This window comes from Ostrinia furnacalis, unplaced genomic scaffold (genome assembly GCF_004193835.3).
Source record: "Ostrinia furnacalis isolate ACB-3 unplaced genomic scaffold, ASM419383v2 OfSCF1896, whole genome shotgun sequence".
Taxonomy (NCBI): Eukaryota; Metazoa; Arthropoda; class Insecta; order Lepidoptera; family Crambidae; genus Ostrinia; species Ostrinia furnacalis.
Window position 1 is genome coordinate 53,111 of NW_021132135.1, and position 26,967 is coordinate 80,077.

At 36.7% G+C, this 26,967-nt stretch overlaps 1 protein-coding gene across 2 annotated transcripts; it reads left to right on the forward strand.

The window, feature by feature from the left end:
- Window positions 1-871: 871 nt before the first annotated feature.
- On the forward strand, window positions 872-26,534 carry rudimentary (carbamoyl-phosphate synthetase 2, aspartate transcarbamylase, and dihydroorotase rudimentary). 2 transcript variants are annotated; one of them, XM_028306170.1, is made up of 23 exons: window positions 872-1,262; window positions 2,586-2,736; window positions 3,544-3,704; window positions 5,371-5,521; window positions 6,621-6,684; window positions 6,770-6,864; window positions 6,985-7,165; window positions 7,864-8,082; window positions 8,520-8,638; window positions 8,780-9,055; window positions 9,219-9,353; window positions 9,649-9,861; window positions 10,412-10,549; window positions 16,276-16,381; window positions 17,923-18,064; window positions 18,662-18,935; window positions 19,026-19,342; window positions 19,807-22,948; window positions 23,025-23,129; window positions 23,226-23,474; window positions 23,666-25,405; window positions 25,485-25,868; window positions 26,009-26,534. In XM_028306170.1, exons 2-23 carry the CDS (start codon window positions 2,596-2,598, stop codon window positions 26,213-26,215), a joined length of 8,559 nt encoding a protein of 2,852 aa, XP_028161971.1. In that variant the 5' UTR covers window positions 872-1,262; window positions 2,586-2,595; the 3' UTR covers window positions 26,216-26,534. The 2 variants fall into 2 exon arrangements, with proteins under 2 accessions (XP_028161971.1, XP_028161970.1); XM_028306169.1 differs by lacking the exons at window positions 872-1,262; window positions 2,586-2,736; window positions 3,544-3,704; ... (8 more) ...; window positions 9,649-9,861; window positions 10,412-10,549 and adding an exon at window positions 12,700-12,820 and having other exon boundaries at window positions 16,264-16,381; window positions 26,009-26,314.
- Window positions 26,535-26,967: the final 433 nt, after the last annotated feature.

A 26,967-nucleotide genomic window follows, 5' to 3' on the forward strand; every position in this document is an offset into this window, starting at 1 on the left:
TGAAAGCATGAAATAGTAACAACCGCATTTAGCAATATTAAATTGAAAAATGAAATAATTAAATGCCACAGAATGCAACGTAGAAAATATTTTTAAAATGATGCATTAGAAAGTAGTAGGTTTAAATTGGTTAATTATTATTTTTATTTTTTGAATTTAACAATCAATGTAAGTTACATTATTTTGATTCACAAAACCGCAATAACGCAATTAGAACTTAAAATTAAGTTCTACATTATCAAAATTAAAACGATTTAATTTATCCTTGAAATCATAACTGCATCAAAGGAAAATGAGTTATGAACTTCTACTCAAAATTCGTACTTAACAATGGTGTGAAGTATTTAAAGCTTACTGACGATAACTGCGAGGGCTGCTAGTGGTTGGCCTTCAGTAATATTTAAACCGTTGATCCAGTTTTCAAAAAGAATTTGGCATGAACAAAGGGTTTCACGAAGGTCAGTTCACCCTTCCCAAAAGCTCTCTACATTAAAAATAAGTAATAAAGAACGATTTTCTAACACATATCATCACTTTGAACTATAAATGTTGGACTTTTTGATCGTAAGTAGACTGAAATTATTATATTATAGGTATTATATTTTTTAAATGATTCAAAGTATAATGTTTAGTAAGTAAGCTGTGTAAGTAAAAATGAGTGGCTCTATTTATTTGCTCCCAAGTGTACAACTAAGTATTAAGCAATAGGAAAACAAACATGCAGATACATAATGTAGATTTAAACAAAACAATCTACAAGTACTGATAAATGAATTGGTTTCGGCGTCTTAAAACAGTAAGTAATTATGAAGTTATTATCATCATAATATTTAATAGCATTTGTTATCTACTTATAGTCATTTTGTTGTGCTACTTGCAGTTATTAGACGTGTTTTGCAGTGCAGTGTACTGAATATTTGCGAGTGAGTACCTACACCTTTACATACTTGACATAGTCGGAACTGATTTATTTTAATTCATTTATTATACGGTGACTTTTGAAACAAAGCAGGTATACCTAATGCCAGACGAAACGGTGTTGTTTTAAGCAAGTTAGGCACACATAGAGTCAAAACATATTAAACGGGAGTGCTTGAGGGGCCTGCGAAGAGTACGGTCGCGTCTCGGTAGAAAAGTTTGCTAGGGGCCGGCTCCATTATTTCAACTAAGCTAGCCCAGTCGGCGACGATTATCAGACCCCGGGCCAAGAGAGTTCACTGTCTACCCAACGCAGGTCATTGCCGTGCTTCCCGTGGTGACTGGTGAGCCACAGAACAATCTATTTGCATGCCTAAGATCATAGTATCTATGTCTGCAATTGCTCGATGGCTTACTATTTTGTACAGTCCGTCTGTTATACTTGTGGAATGACAGAGTAGAGCAATTAGCGTGCATGACAAAGTAATGCACGTACACTTCGTAACAAATTTAATTTAAGCCTATAAGTACTACATTTATGAATTTTATAATTTTAATTTTATTTAATAAAGTTTATTAACTAACCATTAGTCCATTCGTGCACGTTTTCGAAATGTAATTAAACTCTACCATTACAGACAAAATCGGAATTAGTACTAAATAGAATGGAATAAAGTTTCAGAAATAAAATTCAATTTACAAGTTTGCGTGTAAGGATTGTAGAAAACAAATTCGTATAATAATATTATCTATTATAAACTATTAAGTATACATTGCATTTCAAGCGCACCTGTGTAATCGCAATAGGCATGGATATTTTTCTTTCAAAATCTTCCAATTAAATAATAAGTTCTTGAATAAGTAAGTGTAGGTATTCATTATATTATAAGTAGGATCGTTTCTTAAAGGAATTAAGGCTTGTATGTAAGTGTATCTTGAAGAGCTCCAAAGAACTTATTTTACACTCTTGTCTCTTTGCATATATTTTATACCTACCTACATACATATTAAATTAATTAATATTTGATTAATTTGTTGTCCTGTTCCATAAGTAACACATAATTTAAAGTCAATAAGAAAACAAAATTTTAACGACCAGAAATGATGTTAATTAATCAAAGGTGCTCGATATATTCAATATTTTTTTCCTTATTGTTAACATTATTACTACGAATTCCTATCGTACTCGTAACAGAAGTTGAAAATTACATTATAAATAGGCTAAATTAGTTTACAGTTCACATTTTGAAGTTATCCTCATTATGTACAAGTAATTTAAAAATAAAGTTTAGTAAATTTGTAGAAAATCATAAATCCAAACATATAAATTAAAAATGTATGATCGTATTCGTACAAAATATCGTAATATTTTTTTTGTACCTTCTTAATTATCTCACAGTTTGTTTTATAATTTTAGTAACAGTCAACACTATTTCACTGTGTGTAATTAAATTTGTTTTTTAGTGGAAAGGTTAGAAATTATTTTTAGGTATAACTTACAAAGTTTTGTTTTCTTTCCATCCAATGATTTTTAAAAACAGTTCCTTCTATTTTATCTATGAATTCATTTTCGCTGTAATTTTCGTAATATTTTTAAAGTTAACTAACACATAATAATATGCTAACACCTTAAAAAGCTTTTATAATATTGTGTTGTTCGTTTGTAGAGACAAGAGAATGTCTTACCCACTGAGTATGGGTTTCATCAGGACGTTGTGCCTGGTCTTCGCTTTGACCGCGACATGCGCACGAGCTGCCGAGGGACCATCCCTTGAGCCTGTCGTCACGCAGGTCGGAGCTTCCCCAAGTCACATCAAGGCAAGTTAATTTTAAGCAATTATCATAATTTCAGCCAATGAGTCTTATAAGACACACCACATAGAAAATGTGATCTCCCGCTTTTTCATCCACCATATATCAAAATCCACAGAACCCTTTTAATTTGATCTTTTATCGAACAACCTGTTATAATTTTTAGAGAGAGATAAAATACTTAAGAATAGAACAGTATGTCGACTCGACAGGCATTTTGTCGCAAAATAACATTTGGGTAAGTACTTATGGCTTGAAAATAATAACAGACTATTTTATTTCAGTGAATGTTTTAAAAAAACACATTTCTCGCTTCGCTACAAGTCTCGCTTAGTCATTGATCATTATGATTTCACCACAAACTATACCAACACTTACAGTAAGCGCACACTGTTGATTTTTCATCGGCCGATAGTTTAGTCGGGCAGTTGATCAGTATGGGCATGTATGGGAGTGCGCACACTACGCCGATTCGATTTGGCCGATTCTTCATACAAATTAAAATCGGGCACAACTATCGGCCAACTAAAAATAAACGGTGTGCGCCTACTCTTAGCCTTTCCATTCATATGTTTTCTGTTTTTCCGCGATAGCATTACATATTTACTCCTAAATAATATCATGCGATGCCATACACGGCTTAGAAAAAAAATCCTAAGTAGGTAAATATTTTCTTTCTAAGTCATAAGTGACTAGAAATTTAAAAAAAATATTCAAAGGTTTTCGAGGCTTCAAGTATTGTATGCCCGCGCCTTTTTCTGCAAAAATAATGAAGGCGCATAAATAAAAGTATTTTATTCTGTATTTGACCAGAGCGCAAGCCACAACATCAGCATCGTCGGCAACGAGTTCATGCTGGACGGCCAGCCGCTGCACATCGTGTCCGGCTCGCTGCACTACTTCCGACTGCCCTCGGCCTACTGGCGCGACCGCCTGCGCAAGCTCAAGGCGGCCGGGCTCAATGCTGTCTCCACGTAAGAACAAAGTTCAAAGAGCTTAGTGTGAGTTAACATCAAACGTCCCCACTAGCGAGTGCGTTAAAAAAATTAAAATTTTACTTCTTGAAAGTTTTCCGCTAGGGGCGCTGTACAATCCGTTATACATTTATTGTCATTTTTTACGCACTCACTGTGACGACGTTTGATGTAAACTCACAATAGGCCCTCTCTGACCGCATTTGTGCGGGGCGGCACAGCACTGCACTTTTCTTCGCCTATCGTCTTGCTGCAGGGTTGTAATGAGACGCACCGCACCATACAAAATGTAAAATATAGCAATAGGTAGGTTACTTAATTTTTACGCTTTGTGTCGCGCCACGGCCCACGCATCAGCGCCGCTCAAGTGAGGCTCGACCTTTACTTCATTTTCTAAAACTTCCGTAATTTTATTGATAACTAGCTGACCCGGCGAACTTCGTACCGCCTTAGCGTAGAGATTTTCTTAATATTTTTTTTTCCGTAAGAACCATCCTTGGACTTCCACAAACATTTAAAAAAAAGAATTATCGAAATCGGTTCAGCCGTTCACACGTGATGCCGTGACAACGCGAAACGGGTTTCATTTTTATATATATATATAGATAATTTAGTATGCGGCTTATAAAATAAACTTAGAAAAGTTCTGAAATAAAAGCACAACTTCAAAAATTGTTCACCTTTTTTGTAATGTCGATTGATGTCAAGTTTTTGTGCTTGACTTACTTAACTTTATAATTAAGAACCCCTTAATTATAAATATTGTTTAACATCGTTTATCATAGAGGTTAAGGTTTTATAGCTCTTGATTTTTTTGTGGTAAGTATTTTTAACAAACAATGGTCAATTAAGTTTTGGTTGAACTATAGGTAAGGTATTTCTGCATAATTTAATCGGCCAGATGTTTAGCGAGCTACATAAAAACAAGTTTTTCCTCAATATGAATATTTACAATCAGGTAGGTAGGTATTGTAACAATTAAGTATCCCAAAAATTAACAAACGAGTATTAAAGACCAATTCATGGTTGAGATGATACAAGGCTGTGAGAAATTAAATCATAAATATTATAAAATGTACATTTTTCATGCTAGGGACATTGTTCCGGTCCTGTACAAGTGTAAATGAGTAAATATAAGAATGCTTAGGTATCATTATATTTACTTTATACATTGAATGCGGTGGTTCTTGATTAGAATCTAAGAATATAAATCATATCTCAGTGTAGTAGAGTCAAATTCCAGAAAGCCCAGAAGATGCCCATTTCACTCGTAGTTGTAGTAGCTTTTTTTGTTTATTTTCTTACCCCAAATGAAACAACGGTAATTTAAAACCCACAAAACTGTTTGTATACAGTTTGTCTGCTGAACTGAACAAAAAACATTGCTGCCCCATTAAGTACCTCTATATTAAGAAAGCAACCAAAAACCTGTGGTTTGCCAAAACTCCTATCAAAACCTTTCAGGTGTACTATACAGGGTGTTTGGCGGAAGGTTAGACAAACTTCGTGGGTGCATAGGTAAGGTCATTTTAAGAATACAAGTTCGCCCATTTCACCCTAACTGAGCTACTTTACTACAAACACCCTGTATATTTGTTAAACAAATGAAACATTGCAATACTCGTAATACCTACGTCTTCAATATTTTTTTATTTTTTATGCAAAGGTACGTAGAATGGAGCTACCACGAGCCCGAGGAGCTGCAGTACAATTTCAAGGGCGACCGCGACGTGGCCGCGTTCGTTCGAGCCGCCGCTGCGGAAGGCCTGCACGTGCTGCTCCGACCGGGGCCCTACATCTGCGCTGAGAGGGACTTGGTAAGCGAACGATAGTCATCTCTAAGTCTTAAGACTTTACGTCTAAAGTCCAGTACAAGTTCAAGGGCAACCGCGACGTGGCCGCGTTCGTGCGCGCCGCCGCTGCGGAGGGCCTGCACGTGCTGCTCCGACCGGGGCCCTACATCTGCGCTGAGAGGGACTTGGTACGCGATCGATAGTCATCTCTAAGTCTTAAGACTTTACGTCTAAAGTCCAGTACAAGTTCAAGGGCGACCGTGACGTGGCCGCGTTCGTGCGCGCCGCCGCTGCGGAGGGCCTGCACGTGCTGCTCCGATCGAGGCCCTACATCTGTGCTGAGAGGGACTTGGTACGCAAACGATAGTCATCTATAAGTCTTAAGGCTTTACGTCTAAAGTCCAGTTCAAGTTCAAGGGCGACCGTGACGTGGCCGCGTTCGTTAGCGCCGCCGCTGCGGAGGGCCTGCACGTGCTGCTCCGACCGGGGCCCTACATCTGCGCTGAGAGGGACTTGGTAATCAAACGATAGTCATCTTTAAATCTCAAGACTTTACATCTAAAGTCCAGTACAAGTTCAAGGGCAACCGCGACGTGGCCGCGTTCGTTCGCGCCGCCGCTGCGGAGGGCCTGCACGTGCTGCTCCGACCGGGGCCCTACATCTGCGCTGAGAGGGACTTGGTACGCGAACGATAGTCTTTAAGTCTCAAGACTTTACGTCTAAAGTCTGGTGATTTTCTACCAAAACTGTGTGAACTGTCCATAAATTGATCAGGTGAGCTACAAATAATAATAAATAAATAATTATTTACGTAGGTAACTTAGTCTAAGTAATATACAGATAGTGGTAGGAACTTCCCTTTAGGCAAGACATTGCCTGTGTTGGGAAGAACCGCTCCTCTTCACAATTATTCACTTATACAGGCCAAGCTTCCTCGTTGTGGATAAAAAAAAACTAGAAATAGAAATATAAAGCTTTTGCTTGGAAAATCTATTCCACCCGGAGTCCTACTGGCCCTACATGATTTGGATGGGAAACAATAACGGTATTTGTTAATTAACGATATCAAACAATTGCGATAGTTTCTTTGAAGAAGCTATAATTTTATTTTGTTTTGTTTCAGGGAGGTTTCCCGTACTGGCTACTAGGAAAATATCCTAACATTAAACTTCGCACCACTGATAGCGGTAACATTGGCATTATTTTATTTATTTCTTTTATTTAATAAAATTATAAACAAGTGCCATTAAATAAAAACCTTTAACGTTACAGACTTCATCAGAGAAAGTGAAATATGGTTAGAAAAATTATTTCAAGAATTGACTCCACTTTTGTTTGGCAATGGCGGACCCATTATATTGGTTCAGGTACGTTTTAATTCAATTTAAAATTATACATTCCAGCCAAAGTAATTTAATTAATCGTATGCAGTATCACTAATAGTTAATTACACTCATTCGAAAGGTTTTGTATTTATTGATATACAGGTGGAGAATGAATACGGCAGTTACGGAGATGACAAGCCATACAAAGAAAAAAGCCGTGACATACTCCTGAAACACATTGGCCGTAATGCGCTCCTGTACACCACCGACGGCACATACCCCGCCATGTTCCTCGGCGGCGCCGTCGACGGGGCACTCACTACCATCGACTTTGGAACTGGCAGTACGTTACCTTACATCAGTGTTGCCACCTCGGATTTTATTAAAGCGCTAGATCAAATTAAATGCCAAATTCCACCATATTCCAGAAATTTGGACCTAAAAAAACACCAAATTCCGCTAACATATTCAGTGTCAGACTTTTATGGATCTTATATTCGGGGACAATGTACCGATTTCCACAAAGACTGGTCCTGCGCCACCCGCATCCAGGCACCTCAGTCGGTCCACCTTGTGGGGGGCCTGCCCACACTACCATACATTAGTATAAGTTTAATTTTTTATTTGTTTTGCAATCATCCTGGAAAATCTAGAATGTGTAAAGTGTACTAGTATATTACTTCCCTACAAAAGACTTCAACGACATTTTAAATTGTTTATTCGTATTAAAGCTAGCCTTTAATGGATCCATTTTTAAAATCGTAATTAACATTTAATTTTCTTAGCTCAACTCAACTGGATTTTAAATAAACAACTTGAAAAAATCGAACTGCCTAAGGCGGGAATCGAACCCACGACCTTTCGTTGGCCGGGCGACTGCTTTTCCAAGTTGTTTATTTTTTTTAAACATTTTTTTTAAATAAAAGCTATCAAGTTACCATAGAAAATAAATATGAAGATTGATTTCAAGGATAGTTTACAATTTGACAAATCGATTTGTTGCAAGTCATAAAGCTAACCTTTTCCTTCGCTATTTTTCAGCAAACGTAACCCACGCGTTCCGTACCTTGAGGCGGTACATGCCCGAGGGTCCCCTGATGAACTCCGAGTACTACCCTGGCTGGCTGACGCACTGGGGCGAGCACATACAGCAGGTGGACACCCAGGATGTGGTCAGGAACCTCAGGGAAATGCTCAGTCAACATGTCAATGTAAACTTTTATGTGTTCTTTGGTGGAAGCAACTTCGAATATTCTGCAGGTAATATTTTCAAATGAAAGCGACGAGCATAAAGGAAGTTAAATTATTCATCATCATCATCATCATCATCTCAGCCATAGGACGTCCATTGCTGAACATAGGCCTCCCCCATTGCTTTCCATGCTACGCGGTTGGTAGCGGCCTGCGTCTAGCGCTTTCCTGCTACCTTTATGATGTCGTCGGTCCACCTTTTGGGTGGACGTCCTACGCTGCGTTTTCCGGTACGCGGCATCCACTCCAGAACCTTGCTGCCCCATCGGCCGTCAGTTCTGCGTACTATGCGTAAATTATTCACTTTGTTTCATTTAAAACTTTTATCAATGTGACTTACATGGAGAGATCACATCATGGCGTTGGCAGTATTCGTACCGATTATGTTGAAACCCGTTTTTACCAACGAAGTACAGTTGATAGAGAATGAACATGATATTTTTCAGGGGCGAACTACGGTAACTCATATACTCCAGATATTACTTCGTATGATTATGATGCACCGCTGACTGAGGCTGGAGATCCCACTCCCAAGTATTATGCTATACGCGATGTTCTTAAACAGGTAAAAATAAAGTTACTGGTTCTCTCACTTTAGGGTTTAATGCTGTCTTTTTGAATCATGAATGAAATTTCAATAAGCGTGTTTTGCCTCTCATTATTTCCTAAATTATAAATTAAATACTATGTTCTACATTACTTTTAGTATAACTTCGAAGCAAAAGACATCCCAGAGCCCACTCCGTCTAGTAAAGGGGCATACGGGCCAGTGACAGTGACTCCCCGAATCGAACTGCTCTCTAGCCTGGGGCGTACGATGTTGGGCAAGAAATACCCAGACGTAACGGGCGCGACGCTGCCACACTTCGAAAAACTAAGACAAAGAAGCGGACTCGTACTATATGAAACTAAATTGAAGGAGGGAAAGGGTGTACTCGAAATACAAAAACCTCGTGATTGGATTTATGTTTATGTAGATGGGGTATGTTGTACATTCATATCAAAAATAAATTTACAGTCGAACTGCTCTCAAATTAAGTAGCTTTTGCGATTGCGCCTGCATAGCTTTGGTACTAAATAAATGTAAATAATCACTCATATACAAGGAAAAAACCTTATATTCACAGATTTTTTTAAACTTACAGGAACTCAAAGGTGCCATAAATAGAATGTACAGAAGAAAACAATTAAGTATACAGAGTAAGGCTGATTCAGTATTGTCTTTATTAGTGGAAAACCAGGGACGAATCAATTATGGATCACATTTGCATGATCGTAAGGTAATAAGTACCTAGGTACATTTAATTTCTTGATATTCTGGAAAGGGAGTCTTCAGAGGCTCATGTTCTTTTACTTTTGCTTGATGATCATGAAACGAAGTCTTCAATGGTCGCGATCTTAATAATTAAAAGAAGAAAGGAAAAGAAACTAAATCCTTCATTTGCCTCTAGAAAATTAGAGAGGGTCGTCCTCCTGCAGTAATCGTCTGCTCGTTTGCCTCCTGTCAAATAAAAAAAGTAATAAATCACCTTTTAATAATAATGATGATGATTTAAGATTTTTTTAATATTTCAGGGAATACTGAGTACCGTTACTTACAACGGTGAGACACTAAATGGGCAATGGAGCGTTAGTGGTTATCCTTTAGAATTACTTTATCGATATGACGCAGATTTTGAGAACCAGCCGAATTTGAGCAAAGGCCCGGTATTGTTCGAAGGGGAGTTCATCCTTCCCGAGGGGGACCAGCCTTTGGATACTTTCTTAGATACCACCGGATGGGGAAGGGTAAGCAGATAACATTCTAAGGTCATAAGGACAAATAAACCAAAATATTGTTTAAAGGATTAGAATTTTTAGGTATCGTTTTGTTGAACTGAACTAAAACCTTTTAAGTTCATGGTGTTGTAAATTTTCAAACATTATTATTGATTTCCTTTATTTAATTTTGTATAATATTGTGGTTTATGAGTGGTTATTTATGTTAAACATTGGAAATTAAAGAACAATGAAAACAAACACTCGTGTTTAAGTGTATGAATAGCACTGCACTACATTTTGAATAGATATTACTTAAATTGTTTATATTTCTATCAATACATATTCTTACATCGATGACGATGCGACGCTGAAGAAATCAACCAATAAAATAGCATTTAGGTATTTTATTTTTTATGTTATAATAAGAAATCTTCAATTATATACTTCAATAGACAGCGCATTGGTATCTATTTACTTATCAAATACAGTAAAAAAACACATTGAAACTTCAGATTTTGGAGTAAAACTCTAACCGCAGTTTGTTAGAGTATTTTTAACGTTAAAACCATTGTTTTAGGGCTATGTTTGGGTGAACGGCAACAACTTGGGTCGGTACTGGCCTAGCCTGGGGCCGCAGGTGACGCTCTACGTGCCAGGCGTCTGGCTGAAGGCCGCACCTTCAACCAACTGCCTGCAAATACTGGAACTTGAAAGTGCGCCTGAAAAATACACGATGGACTTCATCGACTATCCCATACTAAACAGAACAGCAAACTTCAGCTAGTGAAATAGTGGTCCAAGACATTGTTTAACAATGTAATTACATTTTAGTCATTCAATATTGTTATAAAATAAATTCACTCTTATTCTGTAGTGTTTTAAGTCATCATAAGTACATGAAATAGATTTTTTATAAACGTTTTATAAAGTGTATACTTTATTATTTAAACATAAATTATTATTCACCCTTTATACGATATTGCTACAAAAAGTACCTACCTAGGTACTTATTTAAATTAAAATAAAAGTATGTGTAGTTAATCCAAAAATGCGAAAGTTTGGATATCTTGATGTCTGGATGGATGTTTGTTACCTACTCTTTCACGCAAAAACTACTGAACGGATTTTAATGAAACTTTACAGTATTATTGTTTATAACCGAGAATAACATAGGCTATAATTTATTACGATCTGTGACAAACTAAATTTCACGCGGGTGAAGCCGCGGGCAAAAGCTAGTAAACCATACGTAAACCAACGCAAATCCTACTAATACATATTATAAAGGCGAAAGTTTGGATGTCTGGATGGATGTTTGTTACTCTTTCACGCAAAATCTACTGAACGGATTTTGATGAAACTTTACAGTATTATTGTTTATAACCGAGAATAACATATAGGCTATAATTTATGGCGATCTGTGACAAACTAAACTAGATCTGTCACAAAACTAGTAAACCATACGTAAACCAACGCAAATCCGGTGAAAAATTAAAAAAGCGTTCCATGTCGGGATAAAAAAACGGATGTGTATGAGGTCCGGCGAAAAAATTTTCGACTAGCAATAAAAAAATTGAATTTGAATTTATCTAGGAAAGAAACGGCCTCTTTGGCCTTCACTGGACCCTGGGACTTGCCGGGCACGTGTTTTATTAAGATGCTGGAGCCGTACACTCCGATGCTATCCCGATCTGAACCACGAGGACGACTGGCCCGCCGAAGGGCCTACCTACGTCATGCTTAACACCAACTTTACAATAGGTATCAAACTAAATAAAGTGGACTATTATTGTCAAGTTATTCACTCTGAAAAATGAAAAACTGGACAAGTGCAAGTTGGACTCGCCCACCGAGGGTTTCATAGGATTCAACTGCGAAGTCAAGCGAGATTTAATCACTGGATTCCATGTAGCAGAAGTTTGAAACCATCTTCCCAATTGAAGTATATTCTTAATTTCAATGGCTTCACGCATTTTAACTCTTGAATAAAATTGGCGATCTGTAGAGATAACTTACATTTCGTGAAAATGAAACCCAGTGCCTACTGACTTCGCTATATGTATGGCAGTTTTTACAGCGACCCTTTCTGCAATTTATTGTAGGTATAAATAATCATGTTTCCCTGCGTGATCGAATCAGAAATGAGGAGATTCGCAGGAGAACCAAAGCTCCTACTAGGTGGACCGACGATCTGGTAAAGGTCGCGGGAAGAGCCTGGATGCGGGCAGCGCAGGACCGTTCATTGTGGAAAATCTTGGGGGAGGCCTTTGTCCAGGAGTGGACGTCATTTGGCTGAAACGAACAATTCATAATCATACAAAGGCACTAATTTCGATAAGCACAAGTAACAAAAGGCATATTTTTTAGTTTACCATCCAGAAGACATAATATTCAAAAAGCATTATAATATTCAATAAGCATATTGAGTCATCATACCTGCAAATGTCCGTCTGTTTCGTTTTGAGGTACGGAACCCTATTACGGAACATTCTAATTTTGTTTTGTGTTTGTTAGAAACGAAAAGTGTTTTTGTTGACAAGTGTAATTTTAGTAAAGTAACAAAGGTGAACCATTTTTTACTTAAGTAGACAGGTAATGGTAAAATGCTTTGTGTATGTCAAAAGATACCTGATCGCATGGTTATTTTGAATGAATTCTAAGGAACTCAAAAAAAATGATATGTCTAACAGCGAAGCGGCCTGAAGGAACGTATTCATGCCTAACTTCAGTGTGAATCATTTAACAATCGTCCACTTCATTTAGTCCTAACAATTTGCATGAGCGAGATATAAATATGGAATGGGTGTGTGTGATAAGGATGGGTAGAGGTTAAACTTGTTGGTATTGTGACGAAGTATGAATGATAAGGCATGGCGCAGTTAGGCCCCGCGACCGGTCTGTCGTCGTTGAGATCGCGACAGCGTCGGAGTGTTTCGCTCCGGCAACCAAATAAACCACGTGGCCGGCAAGCAAGTCTCAGGCTCGAGTGAGTACACGCATATACCGACAATAACACGGGTCAGTAACCAGTGTGTCTGTCGAGATCGATTATTGACCCCTAGTTGTATTCCTAAGATATTAGCTGTTGTTACCATGCAGCGCCATACCTTACACATGTGATGAACTTTTTATAATACAGCCTCACGTCTTTGAATTTTAGAAATAATGTTCCTAATTTTAAAATTAGTGAATATAATGTGACTTGCATACAATTTTATAGACCTACGTAATTTGTGCAGAAAATTATTAGTAATTTAATAATGTAATTTTATGTCACGAATTTCATTCTAAAAACAACAAAACAATTAATTAGGTATATCGTCTTCAAATAGCAAGTGAACCTACATAAAAATAATGTGTAGTAGTTTATGTTTGCCATTTTATTTAACGAACACTAGTTTTTAGTAAGGTAAGTGCCCCCTACTTCTGTATATTAAGGCTCTTACGACTTTAACATTTTATTTAAAAATAACCAAGCATGATATCAGTATGAAAGCTTTTGTATGCTAAACTTTGGTCTTTTGACAGTAAGTTAATACATAATTTATAGTTATATAGTCTGAACTTTTTTTAATATTAATTGTTCTGCGGACCTCTTGTTTGGATCCTGTTTCGTGACAAAATTTTGCTCTGTTTCTAAGTTCGTGAACTCATGTCCCCTATTTCGGGATAAGGTTTTATGCATACAGTTAGGATATTTTATTAATGATTAAGGGTTTAATAAATTTAAAAACGATAATAAAAATTTATAATAAAATAATTATGTGAAATTGACGATATTTTACCTGAAATATTCATAAGAAATAATGTGAGTAGTATAATATTTTGATTTGTTAATACTAACAATATGTGAAAATATTTATATAACCATTAGAAATGTAGGGGGGGGAACTACCCCCCCCCCCNGAAACTTATATAAATGCATTATTTGTTTCATAACTTACATTTAAATTATCATAAATAATTATTTAAAAACCAAGCATCAAAATGTTATCCATAATATCCTTGAATCGGTAGTGTCACGAAATAGGGGACACCCGAAAAATAATATGTACGCTATTTCGTGAGTCAATTAATCGCAATTTTAAAGGAATTCTACGTTTTCATATAACTTTTTTCTAAGCCAAATCAATTGTCAAGGAACACATGAAACTACTATTACAAGTTTTATTTAAATGGACGTTTCTTCGCCTTTTTATAAGCTTAAGAAGTTGGAGCGCTCACCTTACGGTGAGAGCAACCTTTGCAAGCCGCACGGCTGTTTTTGGCTCTCTGAGAGTTTGAAGCTTCGTATTGCTCTCATTTTTGGCGCCACAATGTTGGTACTTGGTTTTTTAGATAGCTTAAATAATAGAGTTTTTGTAGTAATGAAGAATTTTTAAAAATAATATTCCATTTGCTTATTATTTGAGCTAGAAAAAAAACTTACGAACTTACGTACTATCACGAACTAGTAGCCGTTTACCTTATTGTTTCTTTTTTTGCTAACGAGTTGTTTTTGAAGAGAAGGTTTAATTTTTAATTTAAAATAAAAAATAAATGTTATTGCGAAAATAATTTCTTGAAATCTGTCAGATAAAATTTAATAATTACTTTTTCCATTAATATGTAATGAATAGCTATTGAATTATTACTTAAATAATAAACCCATAAAATAATATTACAGAACTAGCTGACCCAGCGAACTTCGTACCACCTATGTTCATCAGAAATAATGTACGATTCTAATGGTGAATGCATTTTTCAAATCGGTCCAATAGTTTTGGAGCCTATTCAATACAATAGAAACAAACAATGAAATCATTCCTCTTTTTAATATTAGTACGAGTAAGTAGGTAGGTATAGAAAGCTCGACTCGAATTTCATTACTTTATTTATTTAAAATGTACCTATTAGTTACAAAGGTTATGCTTATAATCTTACATTTCTTATCACTAAACATAAAAATGCTTATTGTGTTAATGCACATTCATCATTCATCGCAAAAGTAATAAATAAGTTATAATGTAAATGTGTATCTTCTCTAATATAAAAATGAATCACAAAATGTGTTGTTGGTAAGCGCATAACTCAACAACGCCTGGACCAATTTTAGCAATTCTTTTTTTTTAATGTTCATCGAAGTCCAAGGATGGTTTTACGGCGAGAAAAATTCTAATAATTTCCGGGAAAACTTTAAAGAAAGCTAGTAAATAATAAATTGCAGTATAGGTCATAGGTAAAATGTTAACCTATTCGATAACATATTTTATGTGATAAATTGGGTATGAAAATATTCAATTTATCAAGGAAAAGCATCCACTTACAAATGTGTCCAGATTCAGCTTTAATTTTGACGACCTAAGTAATTTATATGTATAAGGTTTTGAGAAGTTGTAACGGAAAACCGTCGTAACACGAAGCTTGCAAGACATTCTTGTAGTTATGTCTAGATACAAGATCATATTCCTTTAAGGAAGTTTCAATCTAAAAATACGGAATAAATAATATCCGGTTTAGTTACAACTTACATCGAAATATAAAAAATGTGCCTTTGAGCACAATTTGAGAGAGACAAAAATAGATACTATAATTATGAAATAGGAAGAATAACAGTAGACAGGAAACAATTTGATACAATGTAACGTCATTAAATAATCAACTAGTTTTTTTTAAGTTAAATATAACATGAAACACATCTATAATTAAGTTTTTTAATGACACCAAACCAAGCTTAAAAGTTCATAAAAACATAAAAGTTCGATAATTTTGTACATCTTATTTGCAAGTCCTATTGTCCTTTTATAATTAAAAAAATAATAATCCTGAAAAATATTTTATAATTATTTATGGTCTATTTTTTCAGCTAACAAATTGGGTAGTTAAGTATATCTGAAGACATGTTATAGGTTTCAGAATATGAAAAGAAGTAAAAATAATATTTTCAGTAAGCTCCTAGCCCTTAACTGCGTGTAAAAGCTAACATAATTGACTAAATAATACCTCAGGTACTATCTACGCTCGATATTATATCACTGTTTTGGTAAATGTAACATCTAGGACAAACAAAACATCGAGTTTGATGTAATTAAAGAGCACACAGTGCGCCATTGTTCTATGTGAAGTATGGAGGTACTTACCTGAATCTTGTTTAATAATGTGACTATAATACTTACCACATTTCTTTTATGCGTATATTTTTCAATTTGCAATTCACAAAATTTCATAGAAAAATCTAAATATTTACAAAAACTAGTGAAAATTTAGAATTTCCAATAGAATTTTGGCTATAGGTTCGAGTTGAAGCGTACTAAAGACGTCCGACGTTTTTTCGGCCTAGTCATTCACTCTTATTTAGTTTTGCGAGGCATTAAAACCGCACTTTGCCTCTGTGCGTTTTATGATTGGGTTTGGATTATACTTAATAAAGTTATTTATTTAATATTTTAGACGATGGACAAGGACCTAAGTTGCGAAGTGGGGCTGGCATGCAGCTTGGTGCTGTCAGATGGCTCCGTGTTCCAGGGCCGCAGCTTTGGAGCTCAAGTTCCTGTTGAAGGAGAAGTTGGTGAGTACTTCTGTAATAGAAAATAATTGAATCAGAACCATAGTCACTGCTGTCATCATTGCTTTCACGAGCAATGTGTTCTGTTTCTGGGCATATTGTTGCGACACCGGCCCCGCCCCCTTGTCACATCTCCCTTTAGTTTCTGTGATCTGTGATCAGGACCATATCATGACCTACGCTATCTGCTGTGACGTGTTGTGGTATTAATATAGCTCAGAACTAGGTGGTTATTTTCGTTTAAAAACCACATAATATATTATGAATTATTTGAAAACCACACAACCGATAAGATCACAATAACTTGTAAAATAGGCACTGTGCGTATGGTTTTCTTAAAAGTCTTCTATGAAATGAGCAATCAATGAAATAAAAACTGGAAGGAAGTGCGAGCCTAACTCGCGCACTGGAGGCTCCAATATCCCCTTTTTCCTTTCCTGTGTCTTCTAACTTCTTATCATTATTAATAGGTCATTTATGTGGGAAGCATTCAATACATTTTCATTTACTGGTGAATTATCGATTTTATTGCGATTTGTTTTTATTCTTTATCTGTTAAGTACTTGGTTTATTGTTTCAAAAATTAAATTCGAAACTGGATCAATCTTGAATGGATTATTTAAATATTATCATTATATTTTAGGCATACCAACATCGATAACATACTTAATTCTAACTGATTTACTAAAATAAAATATCCTTCTAAAGCGGATTAACTTTATCTACAATTTGTATGTAACAGGATGAGAACAACAAACGCTGTTCCGTATTTTTTACGACATTATGTGTTAGCTTCTTAGCTCCCCTTTTACCTAACCGTCTGGAAAAAAGGAAGAGGTTCTCAATTGGACTGTATTTTTTTAGAAATGTTTCATGAATTTCTAAAACTTGTGAAATCGATTGCTTCAGTTGAAATTCGAACCCGACCACGACATACTGTTCTGTATATTTTTCATAAATGCTAGAAAACTTTTGCCATCTCCTAATGTAGATACGTGTAAGTCAGCTCATTAAGCTAAACACAGTAGTGGCGTCTTCATTCGATACCTACTTGCTGGCGACTGTACTATTTTCTATCTATGCCCAGGCACAAAATGTTTTGAAATATTTTGTGGCACAGGCGTCAGGCTACGAGTGCTTCGACAGGCTAAAATGTATTTTTTCTATTAATTAACTTTTCTTCTTCTTCTTGTCGCGTCAAAAATCCGCTACAAGAGTGGCGTTGTCAGTACTCAGTAGCATTAATTAGATCTCCCTGCGAGCAGTTGTTTGGGCACAAAGGACACAACATCATGTACTTCATCGACTGGGAAACACAACCACACTTGCACTCCAAGTTTGAATCATCCAAGAAACCCCACCTGAACAAGGACAATCTACGGCCGACCTGCGTCCGAAGTCTTTTCTTAGTAACTATTTACTATTTACAGTTACTTTTAATGGCAACTAAACTTCTGTCGAAGGCATATTTCTGCCAGTGTCGAGTGAAAAATATTGATATAATGTTTCAGCTCAATTGATTAATTTTTATTCGTGTTCTTCAGTATTCCAGACTGGTATGGTGGGTTATCCAGAGTCGCTGACAGACCCCTCCTACCATGCTCAGCTGTTAGTACTCACATACCCTCTGGTCGGCAACTACGGTGTTCCCGACGAAGAGGACCACGATGAACATGGACTTCCCAGGTTAGTTGGTAATTTTGTTAAGTTTCTTCTATACTCTTATTTCGTATCACAAGGTTTGTTATGAAACTCCAAAACGGCTTGACCGATTTTCATGACTTTTTTGGTGTTCATTTGATAGGGGAATAAGTTTTAGATGTTTTTTATAAATAAATAATAATAGGATAAATATCCTACTAGCTTTTGCCCGCGGCTTCACCCGCGTGAAATTTCGTTTGTCACAGATCGTCATAAATTATAGTCTATATGTTATTCTGGGTTATAAAACTTATAAACAAAAATACTGTGAAGTTTCATCAAAATCCGTTCAGTAGTTTTTTCCGTGAAAGAGTAACAAACATCCAGACATCCAAACCTTCGCATTTATAATAAGTATAATTAGGAAGTGCAAAAAGTTTGCTGCTTCAATACTAAATATTAATAAAATGTACAACTAGGTAGCAGCACGAGCAGTCTCCTTAGAGATTGTTTCTAATGCAGAATAAGGGATGTTGTTGTTTCTTTTTAACAATCTTTTTATTACATAATATACAACCTTAGTATCATAGGTATCTCATTTCGTTTGAAGCTAACAAAGCTATGATAATTATTTTCTTACAGGTGGTTCGAATCGAGCCGCATTTGGGCAGCAGGATTGATAGTAGGCGAAGTTAGCACAAAAGCTTGCCACTGGCGCGCGCGCCGCTCGCTAGGATCCTGGCTGGCCTCTCGAGGAGTGCCTGGTCTCTGCGATGTCGACACTCGAGCCCTCACTCATCGTCTGCGATCGGGGGTCATGTTGGGGAGAATCGTTCAAGGCGTACCCCCGTTAGGCCCTCTTCCGCCGCTATCCGATCCAAACACAAGAAATTTAGTCGCTGAAGTATCCATAAAGGTACAATATTTCGTTCTGCACTATCAGTGACTTAATTTACTTAAAAGCGACGTTGCTATAATTGAAACTGAATGTTTAAATTGTTTTCAGGAAGTTAAAACTTTCAACCCAAACGGGGATGTCACAATAATGGCTGTAGATTGTGGTTTAAAATACAATCAAATCCGCTGTTTAATAAAAAGAAACGTCAAAGTAGTCTTGGTACCGTGGGATCATAAAATTAATCCAAATGATTACGACGGCTTATTTATTAGCAACGGTCCAGGTGACCCTGAAGTATGCAAGAAAGTTGTGGACAATGTTCAAGAAGCAGTTAACAATAAATCAAATGTGAAACCAATATTTGGTATTTGTCTTGGTCACCAAATATTGTCAACAGCAGTGGGATGCAAAACTTACAAAACGAGGTAAGAATATAGGTCCTAGTTATTGTGGTAACTTACGGTAGGTAGGTACTATAATTTGAAACTTTCGAGTTGCATAATTTAATTATTAACAGGTAATTTTCAGTTATTACTCGTACCTATCCGCGTATCGCGTTAAAGCCTGTTTAAATTAATTAAATATGGTACTGTATTTTATAAAATACTAGCTGACCCGGCGAACTTTGTTCCGCCTTAATGGCAATAAATAAGCAGACTTTTTTTTTTAATTTCGAACGGGATAAAAAGTATCCTATGTCCTTCTCCTGGCTCTAAACTACCTCCCTGACAATTTTCAGCTAAATCGGTTCAGCCGTTCTTGAGTTATAAGTGGTGTAACTAACACGACTTTCTTTTATATAATAGATAGATTAAAGATTATATCAGAATAAACAATAGATATGTTTACATGTTATATTTTTACATATATCTATTTCTTTTTATTCCAGCTATGGAAATCGTGGTCACAATTTGCCATGCACTCACAACGGTACTGGAAGGTGTTTTATGACATCCCAAAACCATGGGTTTGCTGTAGATGCCGACACGATACCTGAAAATTGGAAAATCTTATTCACAAACGAGAACGATAAAACGAATGAGGGCATAATTCACAAAACAGATCCGTTCTTCAGTGTACAATTCCACCCTGAGCATACTGCAGGTCCAACTGACCTTGAATGGCTTTTCGATATTTTCATAGACGCTGTAAAATCTTACAAACGTAAAGAATCCTTCGTAATAGACAAAGAAATAACTAAAAGACTGAGTTACATTCCTACAATTCATGAAAGACCAAAAAAAGTGTTGATTCTTGGTTCAGGAGGCCTTTCCATCGGTCAAGCGGGTGAATTTGATTATTCGGGTTCTCAAGGAGTGAAAGCAATGCAAGAAGAGAAAATTCAAACAGTTCTGATAAATCCAAATATTGCAACTGTTCAAACATCAAAAGGCTTAGCTGACAAAGTCTATTTCCTACCCATTACTCCAGAGTATGTGGAACAAGTGATAAAAGCTGAAAGGCCTACGGGTGTTTTATTGACTTTTGGTGGGCAGACAGCTTTGAACTGTGGCGTAGAATTACAAAAGTCACGTGTTTTTGAAAAATATAATGTGACTGTACTTGGAACTCCAATTCAGTCGATAGTGGATACCGAAGATAGAAAAATATTTGCTGAAAAAATTCACTCCATCGGTGAAAAAGTGGCACCTAGTGCTGCAGTTACATCATTAGATGAAGCGTTAGCAGCTGCACTTCAAATTGGTTATCCAGTTATGGCACGTTCAGCTTTTTCGTTGGGAGGTCTAGGCTCTGGTTTTGCCAACAATGAAGAGGAGTTGAGAGCTTTAGCTCACCAAGCTCTGTCTCATTCAGATCAACTGATAATAGATAAGTCGCTCAAAGGTTGGAAAGAAGTAGAATACGAAGTCGTTCGTGATGCTTTTGATAATTGCATCACAGTTTGTAACATGGAAAATGTTGATCCTCTCGGAATACATACCGGTGAATCTATTGTAGTGGCCCCCAGTCAAACATTGTCAAATAGAGAATACTACATGCTGCGTAACACAGCCATTAAAGTTATAAGACACTTTGGCATTGTTGGTGAGTGCAACATCCAATACGCTCTCAATCCCAACTCTGAAGAATTTTACATCATTGAAGTAAATGCTAGATTATCGCGAAGCTCAGCGTTAGCTAGTAAGGCAACTGGTTATCCTTTGGCGTATGTGGCTGCCAAATTGGCCCTTGGTATCCCATTGCCTGTAATCAAAAATTCTGTCACTGGAGTAACAACGGCCTGCTTTGAGCCCAGCTTAGATTATTGCGTGGTAAAAATACCAAGATGGGACTTAGCTAAATTCAACAAAGTAAGCACAAAAATTGGAAGTTCAATGAAAAGTGTTGGAGAAGTAATGGCCATTGGACGAAACTTTGAAGAAGCTTTCCAAAAAGCTCTAAGAATGGTCGATGAAAATGTAAATGGATTTGATCCGAATATTAAAACAGTAAATGAAAACGAGTTGAGAGAACCTACAGATAAAAGAATGTTCGTGTTAGCAGCTGCTTTAAAGGAAGGTTATGACGTCGAAAAGTTATACGAACTTACAAAAATTGACAAATGGTTTCTGCATAAATTCAAAAACATAATCGATTATTATGAAACTCTTATAGCTGTTGGCAGTACTTCGATAAACTCGGAAACTTTAAAGAATGCCAAGAAAATCGGGTTTTCGGATAAACAAATAGCAGCTGCTATAAAGAGTACGGAAGTAGCTGTGAGAAAACTCAGGGAAGATAATCATATCACGCCGTTCGTAAAGCAAATTGATACTGTGGCAGCAGAATGGCCAGCTTCAACCAATTATCTTTATTTAACTTATAATGGCAGCACACACGACCTAGAATTTCCGGGCGACTTTACTATGGTCTTAGGTTCTGGCGTATACAGGATTGGAAGTTCAGTTGAATTTGACTGGTGTGCCGTTGGTTGTTTGAGAGAACTGAGAAATCAAGGCAAGAAGACCATAATGGTCAATTATAACCCTGAGACTGTCAGTACCGATTATGATATGAGTGATAGGTTATATTTTGAGGAAATTTCATTCGAAGTAGTAATGGACATTTATAATATTGAAAAACCTAATGGCGTAATATTATCAATGGGAGGACAGTTACCGAACAACATTGCTATAGATTTACACAGACAGCAAGCTGTTATCCTAGGAACATCGCCTGATATGATTGATAATGCAGAAAATCGCTTCAAATTTTCGAGAATGTTAGATCGGAAGGGAATTTTGCAGCCCAGATGGAAAGAACTTACCAATCTCGAATCTGCCATCAGTTTCTGTGAAGAAGTAGGCTATCCATGTTTGGTTCGACCATCCTACGTCTTAAGCGGTGCGGCCATGAATGTTGCATACTCCAACCAAGACTTAGAAGCGTATCTCAAATCAGCAAGTGAAGTTAATAAAGAGCATCCAGTAGTTATATCCAAGTACATAATGGATGCTAAGGAAATCGATGTGGATGCCGTAGCAGCAGATGGTGTCATTTACTGTATGGCAGTTTCTGAACACGTGGAAAATGCAGGAGTGCATTCTGGAGACGCAACATTAGTTACTCCACCTCAAGATATAAATAATGAAACTCTGGAAAAAATCAAAGAGATTGCTCGTATAATAGCTGATATATTAGATGTCACTGGACCTTTTAATATGCAGCTTATAGCTAAGGATAATGACTTGAAAGTCATTGAATGTAACGTCAGAGTATCTAGATCTTTTCCATTTGTATCAAAAACTCTCGACCATGATTTTGTTGCTATGGCCACAAAAATAATACTGGGCATACCTGTAGAACCAGTAAATGTAATGACTGGTTGTGGCAAAGTTGGGGTTAAAGTTCCCCAATTTTCCTTCTCGAGATTAGCAGGCGCTGATGTAACACTAGGTGTGGAAATGGCATCAACAGGAGAAGTGGCATGTTTCGGAGAAAACCGTTACGAAGCTTACTTAAAATCTTTGATGAGTACTGGTTTTAGAATTCCAAAAAAAGCTATTTTACTGTCTGTGGGCACGTTTAAGGTAAACACCTATCTATTTTAAACAATACAACAATTATAAATAATTAATAACTAAACAATGTCTTTAAATGTTTTAGCATAAAATGGAATTACTACCGAGTGTCCGAGTACTTCAAAGAATGGGATATAAGCTGTATGCAAGTATGGGAACCGGTGATTTTTACACCGAACATGGTATTGAGGTATGTTTATTTATACATATAAATTGCAACTTATGTGATACACATTTGCATTGTAAAACAATTTGATATATTATATGTAATATAAACTTTTTTCAGGTTGAAAGTGTACAATGGACCTTCGACCATATTGGTGATGTAGATGATGCTAGAGCAGACGGAGAACTGATGCATCTAGCTGATTTCATGGCTCGTCGTCAACTGGATCTGGTTATCAATTTGCCTATGCGTGGAGGTGCTCGGCGTGTGTCTTCGTTCAGTACCCATGGGTATCGCACCCGGCGTCTTGCCGTTGATTATGCTGTGCCTCTAGTAACTGATGTAAAGTGCGCAAAGCTCCTAGTGCAGGTTTGTGATATCTTCTTTTTATTACATTAACATTCATAATTCATTACCTATTAATCATAAGCATTTATTCATACGTCAACACATACCACATTGTCCCGTCACTAAAAGGTTTTGAAATTATCTTATAACCTTACTTGTTCTACAATATTGTATTTAACAATCGTAATAAAACCTTATCTTTACTGTTACAGGCAATGGCGCAATGTGGAGGTGCTCCACCAATGAAAACACATACTGACTGTATGACATCTAGAAACATAATAAAACTTCCTGGTTTTATTGATGTCCACGTTCATGCTCGCGAACCCGGCGCTACCTATAAAGAAGATTTTAACTCTTGCACTGCTGCTGCTCTTGCTGGTGGCATCACAATGATATGTGCAATGCCGAACACGAACCCACCTGTGATTGACCGGGCTGCTTACGAATACGCCTCAGCACTCGCGAGAGTTAGTGCTCGATGTGATTATGCTCTGTTTGTTGGAGCATCATCTACAAACTGTGATACAGCTGCAGAAATTGCACCACAAGCAGCAGCATTAAAAATGTATTTGAACGAAACATTCACTACTTTAAAATTAGATGATATGACAGTTTGGCAAAAACATTTACAAAACTGGCCGAAGAAAATGGTTGTGTGTGCACATGCTGAACGTGAAAAAACTGGAGCCATTATTCTGATGGCCTCATTACTTGATCGTCCAATACATATTTGCCATGTAGCCCGAAAGGAAGAAATTCAAATAATTAAAGCAGCCAAGGAAAGAGGTTTGAAAGTAACATGTGAAGTATGTCCCCATCATTTGTTCTTAAGTACAGATGACATAGAACGAATTGGAAATGGTCGAGCTGAAGTACGACCCGTTTTATGCAGCCCTGATGATCAAGCGGAACTCTGGAAAAACATCGAAATCATCGATATTTTCGCAACCGACCACGCACCACATGCTGTCGAAGAAAAGGATGCCGTGAAAGCTCTTCCAGGTTTCCCTGGAGTGGAAACCATTTTACCGCTACTGCTGAATGCAGTACATGAGGGTCGCTTGACCATAGAAGATATTATAAATAAATTCCACCGTAACCCCCGAAAAATATTCAATTTGCCCGAACAACCAAACACATACGTTGAAGTAGATATGGACTATGAATGGACAATACCAAGTGCTATGGAATTTTCTAAATCAAAATGGACACCATTCGCAGGAATGCATGTATGTGGGGCTGTTCATCGTGTAACTTTGCGAGGCGAAATAGCTTACGTTGAAGGTCAAGTTTTAGTACCACCCGGTTTTGGCCAAAATGTTCGTGAGTGGCCTACGCCTAAAAAACAATCGTTCCCAGTATACGCAATAGAAAAAGTTGAGAAAGAAATAAGTCGACCAAATTCGGCGTTAGAGATATATGGTGAATTGACTCGTCTAAGTGATCTTGAAATTGAGCCTGAAAATCCAAGCAAATTAAATGTACATTTTAACGATGTCAATGGAAGAAGTATGTCACCATTGCCTGCACAAATTATAAGGCAAAGATGTGACAGTACTTCAAATTACAATCCCCCAACAGCATCCGTTTCCCATCGCCAAAAAAGCGATATCTTTGGCAAAAGTATAATAACAGTAGATTCTTTCAGCAAAGATACTCTGAACGACTTATTTAATCTGGCACAATTTATGAAGATAAGTGTAGGCAAAGGACGATTCTTAGATGATATTCTAAGAGGAAAAGTAATGGCTTCGATATTCTACGAAGTCAGTACACGCACAAGCTGTAGTTTTGCAGCTGCTATGCAGAGATTGGGTGGATCTGTTATACATACCGATGCTACGAGTTCATCGGCTAAGAAAGGTGAAACCTTAGAGGATAGTGTAGCTGTGATGGCAAGTTATTCAGATGTAGTGGTTTTGCGTCATCCTGAACCTGGCGCCGTTGCAGTAAGTTTACTTAATTGGCTGAATTGAGTTTTGGTTTTAGAAAAATATATTTTACCTAATGCAAATTTTAATTTTACAGCGGGCGTCGAGACATTGCAGAAAACCAATTATCAATGCCGGAGATGGTGTAGGGGAACACCCTACTCAAGCTTTATTAGATGTATTTACAATTAGAGAGGAAATTGGTACTGTGAATGGACTTACGATTACCATGGTAGGCGATCTGAAAAATGGACGAACCGTACACTCACTTGCTCGTATTCTCACCTTATACCAAGTTCAGCTACAGTATGTTAGTCCTCCAGGACTTGGAATGCCTAAACATATCATGGACTACGTCGCTAAAAAAGGCATACCGCAAAGGGTATACGAAAAACTGGAGGATGTTCTTGCTGACACACATGTGCTTTATATGACTAGGGTCCAAAGGGAACGATTTGACAGTCAAGAGGAATATGAAAAGGTATATATATGTAGTATAAAATTATGTTTTTTTTTTAAACAAAAATTTATTGAGAATAAATGACCCTTTCCAAGAGTTGACGCAAATCAGGATGTCAAAAAAATAAAGAACTGTAATTTACGTGTACAATTTATTTTCAGACCCGAGGTCTGTTAGTGGTGACCCCGCAGCTGATGACGCGCGCGCGCCGGCGCATGGTCGTGATGCACCCTCTGCCGCGCGTGGACGAGATCTCTCCCGAGTTCGACTCGGACCCTCGCGCCGCCTACTTCAGGCAAGCGGAGTACGGCATGTATGTGCGCATGGCTCTCCTCTCCATGGTCGCAGGAGTTAACCCTCTCGTGTGATTACGTTATTTGTAAAAAATATTTTAGTTACGTATTGGATAAATGTATATTGTATTTAATTTTGTATCAAAAGTTTATATTCCTTGTTACAACTTGAATGGAGACAAATAAGACAGTACACTACTTATGTATCGTCATTACCGTTAAAATGACTAAACTTTAATAATATAGTTTTTTTCTAGTTTTAAATGATATATTATTTTCACCTTTTGGTTAAAAACTACATAAGTAACTTACACCAAACACAACTACCTAGAATGCAATCTATTAAAATATGCTATAGAAGGATAATATTTATATAGTTTTCTTCGTCCTTCGTTCGTTTATTTTATTTTATTTTATTTTATTTTATTTTATTTTTTATCTCATTGCAATTCCAAAACATCGCGGTTTAGAAGATGCAATAGTGCTTTATTTTATTTTTATTTATTCAGAAAACCACAGCTCTTTATATATTACAGACAGTTATTCTAGTCTCATTTCTGAGACAAATGTAAACCAGTTTACTGCCATTTCTAGATCCTCCGTAACCTTTGACAGCCAGATTTTCCATGGTCTTTGGGGAAAATACAAAATAAAGGTTTTCAAAATAATATTTTGATTTATTTTAGGATTTAGGTATGCCATAATAATAATTGGTATGCGTACCTATGTTTTGCATGCTAAGTAATACATACTAGAAAATTCATAACATTGTTCACAAAATTATTTACTTCTTACACTGTTATGCAAAATTACTGTACATAATAGGT

Bases quoted from the DNA above. Each gene is read 5' to 3' on its own strand.
- rudimentary (XM_028306170.1), top strand. From the start codon at position 2,596: ATGTCTTACCCACTGAGTATGGGTTTCATCAGGACGTTGTGCCTGGTC. The intron at 18,065-18,661 runs GTTAGTTGGTAA...ATTTTCTTACAG, and splicing joins GATGAACATGGACTTCCCAG to GTGGTTCGAATCGAGCCGCA. The intron at 19,343-19,806 runs GTAAGAATATAG...TTTTTATTCCAG, and splicing joins TGCAAAACTTACAAAACGAG to CTATGGAAATCGTGGTCACA.